This window comes from Populus euphratica, unplaced genomic scaffold (genome assembly GCF_000495115.2).
Source record: "Populus euphratica unplaced genomic scaffold, PopEup_1.0 scaffold48.1, whole genome shotgun sequence".
Lineage (NCBI taxonomy): Eukaryota > Viridiplantae > Streptophyta > Magnoliopsida > Malpighiales > Salicaceae > Populus > Populus euphratica.
The window spans coordinates 716,645-725,927 of record NW_011499879.1 but is presented as its reverse complement, the minus strand read 5'-3'; the positions used below and the strand labels follow the sequence as shown (position 1 = coordinate 725,927).

At 34.4% G+C, this 9,283-nt stretch overlaps 2 protein-coding genes and 1 pseudogene across 2 annotated transcripts in view; 1 reads left to right on the top strand and 2 right to left on the bottom strand.

Annotated features, from left to right (window-relative positions):
• LOC105129125 (MATE efflux family protein LAL5-like) overlaps window positions 1-1,394 on the bottom strand; it is a 5,019-nt pseudogene extending 3,625 nt beyond the window's left edge.
• A 694-nt stretch (window positions 1,395-2,088) lies between these two features.
• LOC105128999 (sugar transport protein 1-like) lies at window positions 2,089-4,519 on the bottom strand. The gene is made up of 4 exons (XM_011030876.1): window positions 4,318-4,519; window positions 3,828-4,153; window positions 2,807-3,439; window positions 2,089-2,665 (listed from the first exon to the last, which is right to left on the bottom strand). Exons 1-4 carry the CDS (start codon window positions 4,448-4,450, stop codon window positions 2,198-2,200), a joined length of 1,560 nt encoding a protein of 519 aa, XP_011029178.1. The 5' UTR covers window positions 4,451-4,519; the 3' UTR covers window positions 2,089-2,197.
• Window positions 4,520-9,018: 4,499 nt separating this feature from the next.
• Window positions 9,019-9,283, top strand: part of LOC105129124 (ethylene-responsive transcription factor ERF027) — a 3,074-nt gene continuing 2,809 nt past the window's right edge. Inside the window, exon 1 of the mRNA XM_011031068.1 lies at window positions 9,019-9,277. Coding sequence (XP_011029370.1) covers window positions 9,019-9,277 — 259 coding nt within the window. The remainder of the gene's footprint in view (window positions 9,278-9,283) is intronic.

Below are 9,283 nucleotides of genomic sequence, written 5' to 3'. Positions count from 1 at the left end.
GGGCAGTTTGACTGGTCAGAGTGCTGATATGTCAGGTGACGTGTCTGATGACTATGCAGAACTTATGACGTGGACAGTCACCCCGCCGGCGCGTGCGACGATTTTTGAGAAGCCATTACATTATGTAGGGAGAGTACAAGATTTACAACAATAGAGGAGGAGGAATCATCCCCTCTTTGAGCAACTCTCAACCTCACTCTATTTCTCTCCTTTTGTGCTGCAATGGCAGCCCACTCTCTCCTACATTTCTCACATCTTTGGCTCTTTTCTTTCTCTCATTTTGCTCTCTCATATATGCCTCTATTTATAGGCATTCATGGAAGCTCTTCTTGGTTTGTTGTCAACATTGGTGGCTACCAACTCTAGCTCATTCAACAATGGTGGCCACCAACTCTATCTCATTCAACAATGGTGGCTACCAATAGTCAATGGTAAATGGTTGGTGCCTTACATGAAATGGCAACCAACCTAACACTCATACCACCACCATTCAAGGCAAACCGAAATGCAGCTTGGGATTGCCTAATTCAATAAAGATTTCCAGCCTTTTAAGCATTCCAATGAAATCCCGCCCGGAGTCTTCTTGTACACGCCAGAGGTCATAACGTATATGATCAATGATCCAACAAGACTGAAGTTAGTCCATACTGCGCTTAACGCAACGCCTTTGATTCCAAGATTGAGTACAGAGACAAGAAGGTAGTTTATGTATGTGAAGAAGAATAGATAGAGCTGCACAAAATGTTAGTGGCAGAGTAAGGGACCGAGTTCTGAGACATATACCCAAAGGATGCAAAATGAATTGAGCAATGAGATCAGGGAGAGAGTAAAGAATGTAGAATTGTGCTTCTGTGGCGATATCATCTTCTTGGCCACAAAAGAGAAGAATCTTTTTCATGTTGAACCATAAAAAGGCAATAGGGATGGAATTTTAAAAAAGCAAAAGAATAGTTCTTTGCAAGGTGATGCCGAGAGGCTTGTATCTTTTGGCACCAAAAGCTTGGCCACAAATGGGCTCCATTCCCATGGAAAGGCCAGGGAGAATAGAGTAGCCAGTGACATTAGCAAATCCAATTGCAAGCGAGCCACCAGCTAAAGCAATTTCTCCTAGGCGACCGAGAAAGAGCATGGAGATCATGGAGCGAGAATAGAGTAAAAGACCAGTTAATATCATTGGAAGTGCTATATTGGCTATGCATTAATATCACTGGAAATGCTATATTGGCTATGCATCTTGCTTCTTTGATTGCAAGAGAGAGATGATCAGTCTTGTGTTGTTCTTGAAATATTGGGTTCTTGGGGATCAAAGCAGTTAACATGTCAGAACGTTGTACTCTGGTTGATGGGTCTACTTTGCTTTTGGAAGAATCAGAAGGTGAAGATAACTGGCACATACTTGTGGAATGTGGACTTAATTGAGATAGATAGATAGAGAGAGAGAGAGAGAGAGAGATGGCAAGGGGTACATAGATTTGAAAGAGGGGAGCTAGGGACGTTTAAATGGAGAGGTTTAGGAGTTATGAGTTGCTGGGGGCACCTATGGACATGGTGATCTTTTTAAGAAAGAGAAACAAAAAACAAAAATAGAATGGAAAGAGGAGATATTTGAGTTCCAAGCTCTAACCGTGTCTTAACCGACCACGATGTTCGGACAGTAATCCCAAATGGATGTTCGGATTCTGGAAAGAGATTTTGCTGTGGAAACTTAAAGGTGTGGCCAATGGAGTACAGGTGACAAATATTTACGAGAAGCAGGAACTCCTTAATTTCTTAATTAATAATCCTTTTCATAAGGCATGAAGAACGTTTTCGTGCAGTGGATGGATGAGGATAGACTAGGATTGTTATATAAACCGGTCCCATTCTGGAATTCAAGGGCTCGGCTTTTGTATTGTACTTAATGAACCATATCAGAGCCTGTTGTGGAAAAACGTTTTTGAAAAAAGTTAGAAAAAAATATTATTTTAATGCTCAAATAAGAAAATCTAATATAAATTGGAGGCAGATTAACATTAATAATTATTGCATAGAAAATCACTAAAAATGAAAATTATGGTCCAGAATTAATAAAACAAATAAAATGCCCTACAAAGTCTCAGAAAAAAAAAAAAAAGGAAATAAACTTAGCATGCAAAAAACTTGCCACAACCCAGAAGTATGAACCAAAAACAAAAATGATATTGATCTGCATAAGAAACTAAGCAGATGCAATATCTTTGGGCTTGCTCGTTTCAAACTTAGCATCATCTTCATCAAAATACTTGCTCCAATGAGGATGATTCCGCCACACAATGGTCATTTCTTCAATTGGGACTCCTTTGGTCTCAGGTAGCAGTTTGTATATGAAGATACTCATGATCACCACACAAACTGCAAAGCAAATGAACAAGCCGAACTTCAAGTGACAAAGCATTGTCGTGAAGATTTGTGCAATGACAAAGGTGAAGATCATGTTTACAGAAACATTGATACTCTGAGCAGCTGAACGGACTTCTAATGGGAAGATTTCACTAGGCACTAGCCAACCTAGAGGTCCCCAAGACCAAGCAAAGCCCGCAACATAAACACATATGAAGGCTACCACGGCACCAGCGTAGGTACCGGAAATCACACCTGGGTTCCCACTCACTCCAAACTTCATAGCGATGGCAATTGTTATCACAGCCTACAAAAAGAAAGAAAAGGACGGGAAAAAAGAGCAGACATTGTAAGTCACATGAACATAATGTAAAAGCAAAGAATTGTGTAAAGATCAATGAAAAGTGTATATGCGTTGCTGAAAAAAAGATGAGAGCTAGTGACCAACCTGGCAAATGAGCATTTGGGTACCACCCATGAGGAAAAGCTTTCTCCTCCCCAACTTATCCACCGTAAAAATCGAAACAAAAGTTGCAACCATATTAACGAAACCAGTAATCAGAGAAGATAAAAGAGAAGCATTGCTCCCAAAACCAATGGTTTTGAACAAAACAGGTGCATAAAACACGATGACGTTCATGCCGGTGAGCTGTTGAAACATGGGAATGCAGAATGCAAACACAAGCTGAGGCCTATATTTCCTCTTAAATATGTTTAACCAAGCATGTTTCACCAATTTTGCTTTCTCACTGGCCTCGACAAGATCATTGAACTCCTCATCGACATTATCAACATCGCGGAGTTTAAGAAGTAGATCTTTAGCTCTTTCATAATTGCCTCGCTCTATCTCGGAATTCGGCGTATCAGGAAGAAAGCATGATCCTAAAAGAATTATTAGACCAGGAACTATAGCGCCACCCAAACTCAAGCGCCATGCCATATCTCCTCCAATCAACCTCGCAAAGGCATAGTTCAAAGAATTGGCAATGAGAATACCAATTGTAATAAACAATTGGAACATCATGTTGAGAGCACCTCGATACTTATAGGGAGCCACTTCAGAGAGATAAATTGGAACTGACTGTAATACAAGGAGAAGAATTAAGAAAGAAAAATTAAAAAAGAAAGAAAAGAAAAGAAAACTCAAGGCATATGTACACATTAAATAAACACAAGATTTAAAAATTCTTAATTTCTCTTCCAGAATTCGATCAGTTTAAGAACTGCCAGAATCACAAAACAAAAGTTCTATCGTGAACAAGGACATTGACAATTTAGGAAAAGAAGAAGAAGAATATATTTCCTTATAATCAAACTCTAAAGGAAAACATTGTATACATACATATAAGCGGTTAGATTCAATCTAGCATTGGAAGTAAAATACCATTTAGTGAGTATTTTTCATGAAAAAGATAATTGTAAATATAATCGCAAAAAAAGAAGATTGATTCTTGAAGACAACAGTTTACCTGATTGGCACATCCAATGCCAAAACCAAGTAATAACCGACCAACAATAAGCATGACGACATTCTTGGCTAAGCCATTAACGATAGCACCAGCTGCAAAGAGTAAGCCGCTGGTCATCATCGTAGGTCTCCGTCCATACGTCCTAGTCGCCATAGATGCTCCTATGGACGAAACAAGGGCAGCCAGATATAGAGACGAAGTAAACAACGTCAATATCTGGCTATCAAACTTGCAGTATTGATCATCTGACGGCTTGACTGAGGATTCCTTCTGGTAAACATCAGGAAAGAAGTCCTTCAAGAAAACATCCATAGATGTTACACCACCTGTAAAAAGAAACATATTATTCAGGTTTGCTGTCACCTTGAACGATGCAAACATAAACTACACTAGTACGAAATTAAGTACATATTTCACAGATTCTCAAAAACAAGTGATACGATTATTACATCTTCAAAAAGAAACTAATTAATTGTACATTATAACACACCTGAAATACCAAGATCATAACCAAAAATCAGACCTCCTGTTGCTGCAAAAAGGCACGTGAAGAACACCCTGAAAGTAAACTTTCCAGGGTATTCCTTTCCACCAGATGTTGGAGCGAAAGCGCCTCCAGCCATCTCTTTCTTTCTTTCTCTTTGTTTCTTTTGGATATGATTGGTGAGATTCGTAAGCCAATCAATGGGAAGAGGGAGTATTGGAATGCTATATGAAATTATATTTATAGAGGATATACATTATATATATAGTGAGCTGATTTAACTGTATCTCTACCACTCGCAAATCCAAACGGATTGTAATTGATTTATCCAAGATTTAAATAATAACTTTATCTGTATCTCTAAAATATCTCAACAAATTTATACATATTTCTATCCAACGTGTATGTAGAGTTGTTATTGAAATCAACTTGATTTGAGATTTGTAAGTTAGAATTTGAACCGAGTCTTTCTCCAATATTTGAACATCTTTGCGCGAGAAATACTACTACTGTGAATCATAAATCACGTGTTAGCTGTGTCGTTGATATTTCGTATCACTATATGTATTAAATTATTTATCTGATGTAAGAAAACTTTATCATTAATATCCAGCACGCAAAATCTTGACGGACATAGAAGTTCGATGCTTGCTTGCTGCTTGGCTTCTTAGTTTTGGAACAGCTCTGCTAATTTTGCTTCTCGAAACCCTATCGGAAATACGATTCATAAAACTTCAGGTACACGACATAAGAATATAATGGAAAGGAGACTAAGGTTGACAAGTGAGAACTGAGAGGAGGCCCGCCCACTGAGGCGGTGCTCCGTTATACTATTCCCATTATTTTTTAATATTTAATTAATAAGTCTTTCCTTCATTAATAATCTCTCAAACAATTTTATCTTCATCATATTTGAGGTCATTGCAAACATAGAGACGAATGCTTATATGTTTTTTTTCCTTCTAAATTCCGTACTTCCTTCCAAGTGTAGTATTCAACAATACATCCATAACGTATGATTTGATTCGATCATGATAGTCTATTTATTTGTAAATAAATAAGTCTTTTTAGAATGATAATTGTTTTTTTGTGATAAAGCTGTATAAATATTATAATAATTGATATAATAACATTTATTTTTAGTATTTTTATTGTATACGAGAATGTATCGAATTTGATTCCCATTAAATCAAGATGATTATTTTAAATTTTATTTCATACAATAACGAATGCTAAAGTTTATTCAAAAACATATTAACAATATGAATTATTTTTTAATTGGCTTAAGATGCATTGGATAATAAAACTATCCAATCCACACTCACCAATTCACCAATTATGAAGAATGAAAAATTGAATGATACAGTAAAAAAAGGAAGTCGTGTATGGCATTGAATATGCGAGTGATAAAATATTATATAAATAAGAAATATATTTTAATTTTTTTATTTCTTTCTCCTTTTTTAATTTGATATTTCAATTTCTTAAGAATATATGTGACTTCATCTCGAACACCTTTATGAAATGCATAGGCATACTTGGGTTCAAGTGCCTTTTATTTTAATAAATCTTATTGTTTTTCTATTTTCTTAATTATTTCAGAAGATGTATTTTTAAGCTCTATCATCACTTATATTTTTTATTTATTTCTGTTTTGTTGGATAATTGTACTTTGCTTGGTAAGTTAACTTTTTGACACCCTATTGAAATTTCAAATAGTATCAATTTCTTGCTTCATTTTAATAATTAATTTTTTTCTAATAGGTATTAGCTTTCTTTTTTAATATTTTTTGCTGTTGTCAATTTTTTTATTGGACTTTCTGTTCCTTTTCTTTTTGGTTATAAATCATTAACATTAATTAAGATTTAATAAAATATAAAGCAACTTATCTAGATAAGATCAATAATCAAAAGATTGTAAAACGTTTTACATTTTAAAATTTTTAATATGGTTCTCGAAGTAACATGAATGGAACTCGTTACTCTAAAAATGAATACATATAACCTTTTTTGTTCTTACAAATATGGATTGCGTTTGTACCGATTCTATTTAAAAAAAAAACCCTTATGTTTTGGATGCATCGAAATGCTGTCGCGAACCTCAAATCTGAAATGGAAGATGGAAGCTCTGATTAAAGCTACTGTTCAAGAGGCAAAGGGGAAAGTGATTAAGGATTCTTTGAACGGAAGTGACCCGAAACTACAAAAACATTAGTGACAGAGAAGGTACTGGTGGGCTGATGACCATGCATGAAATGTTGGAGCTCCTTGTCGGCCAGATATTGTCCAGAGGATTACTATATATATCGGCCGCCTAACCAATCAAGTTTTGATTGGAAAGCCCACCATAAAGTAAGAAAAACATCCTTACATTTGTTGGTGGTTGTACACGTTTTAGTTGGAACAAAAAACATGAAAATTAACGTAGAGTTCCCAAAGGAATCAAGATACACTAAGAATAATTTCTAATGTGACATAATGAGAAAACGCGGTCTGTAACCTTCCTTTTATTATTATATGTTGCAAAAAAAAATGAACGAGGCGCTATTGTATAATGCTTCGATCCATTAGAAAGAGTTGTTGATTGTTTCATAGCTATAGTATGACTACATGTTCATAAAATCAGGTTTTGTTATAAATTTTAGGTACAGTACTAAGGATGGAGATCACAAAGTGTCAATTGAGTTACAAACTCATTTATGTTAATAATCTAGTTATATTACGGATTTAATAATTTTATTGATAAAAATTATTACCAGTATTTAATCTCATAGCCCATTGATATGTATGTTATTGATGGCTTCATGGATAAAAACAGTCCATCCAAAAAACTCTCGTTGGTAATTAAATGTTCATTGGTAATAAATATATTAATGAATTTATTAACAGAAAAAATATACCAAAAAACATTATCCATGTCATTTTATTAGTATATCTCCATTTGTAAATTTAATATTTCACTAACAAGAAAATCATATGTAATGTCATCGATGGTTTATTTGTTTGTTGATATATTTATCAATAAATATAACACTAACATAATATCATCTATAATTATGTCAATGAGTTAAAAGTAAAGTTAGTATTTATAGTCATTCTTTTCTAACTCTTTCTGAAATATAATGATGAAGATGTTTTGATGGTAAACCTGTTAATATATATATATATAATGTAAGTAGAAAAATAATTAATATAAATTAAAATAATAAAAAAATCAAATATTTATTATAAATTTAAATATTTTTATGTTCAACTATGATAAATCTAAAAGAGATGCAGCACGGGAGGAGGAAGAAGTTAATCGTCACCTAGAAAATGGGGTCAATTAAAGGTTACACATATACCATCCATTTATAATCTCTTCTTCATTACCAATCAATGGGGTTTTTCATAATCAATAGTAAGTTATTTATATTTTTCATTAAGATGGGTTGTTCGAGCTTATACTCATTAATCTATCATCGCTGTGAACACCAAAGTTTGAGTGCTCAGAATCAATTTCGAGCATCCAACAATATGTTATGATCAATTCATGGATTAAAATTATAATTCAAAAATTGAATACATTTTAGAGCTTAATTTATAAAATTATTTTTAATGAAGTAACACTTGATTAATTATCTTAATTTAATTTATAACTAATGATTCTTAATATGTGTGACCTATTAAGTTTATAATATGTTAGCCTAAATATAAATTATAATTCTAAAATATAAAATTAAATAAATCAAATAATTTAATTTGTTACCAATTCAATAATTAATTAATTTATATTTGAAGATCAAGTGAACCATTTAACGTGTTATAATTCTCAAAATATTAGAAAAGTCATAAATAATTCAACTTAATTTTTAAATAATTAATATTTCAATGTAATTATTATTTCTTTATCAATAATATTTTAATTTTAATATTTTAATATAAAATTTGTATATTATATTAAATTATATTTATTTGTACCATTATAATTATTAATACTTCAAATAAAATTAAAATCACTTTTCAAATATCATTTCATCACTTAACTCCCGGTCCTGAGATTCACGAAACCAGTAAAGAAGATATTGAGGGAGAACGTTGATGTTTTTGGCACCACTACGAGGGAGGAGCAGAGACCAGCTAAGTGCTAGCTAGGCGCCCGTAATGCGTGTGCGCCGCCCATTATTTATCAAAAGCCTCCGTTTAGCAAAAGAAGTAGCAGACTAGTAGTAGCCTCAGCTAAACTATCACTTTCCACTTTAATTATCTTTCTCAGACTACAACCCTCGCTATCAACTACCTGCATTACATACTGGAGAACAACGATTTTTAGCTGACCCCCCACGAAATCCCCACGCATTAACGTTTTTACAACTCAAATCTACGCAAAATCACACGTATATATTCTTTCTTCCTTGTAGCAAGGACCCTATCTACCCATAACCTCTAAATTCATCTTCTTCTAGACCTTTTCCTTCACATATAGATATATTTATATATATCCTCTACCAATATTAAATATACATAAGGCTGACCCCAACACATCCACTAACGTGCCCTAAATAAACCAAACTCACCCACCGTTAGCATTACATTTTGACCCTAATTCTTCTATACTAGTGAACCCACTTGACCCTATATTGTCACAATCTATCCCTACAAACACATGTGAAAAATATCCATCTCCAAAAGATCTTCCTCCTCGGCATACTACTTAAACCCACCACCATGGCCACGACTTCTTCTAACTCCAAAAGGCATCCAATGTATCATGGAATCCGGAGCCGCGGTGGTAAATGGGTTTCTGAAATCCGGGAGCCACGCAAAACCACTCGTATATGGCTTGGCACATTCCCAAAGCCGGAGATGGCGGCGGCCGCATATGATGTTGCAGCCCTGGCCCTAAAAGGTAATGGTGCAGTTCTGAACTTCCCAAGTTCTGCTGGGACTTATCCTGTGCCTGCTACGGCATCATCCACTGATATTCGTAACG

What these genes read in the sequence shown, in the direction of transcription:
- LOC105128999 (XM_011030876.1), bottom strand. Translation starts at nt 4,450, where the DNA reads ATGGCTGGAGGCGCTTTCGCTCCAACATCTGGTGGAAAGGAATACCCT. An exon ending in TTATGATCTTGGTATTTCAG is followed by an intron (nt 4,154 to 4,317) that starts GTGTGTTATAAT and finishes TTCTTTTTACAG; the next exon opens with GTGGTGTAACATCTATGGAT. An exon ending in CCCAAATGCTCATTTGCCAG is followed by an intron (nt 2,666 to 2,806) that starts GTTGGTCACTAG and finishes TTCTTTTTGTAG; the next exon opens with GCTGTGATAACAATTGCCAT.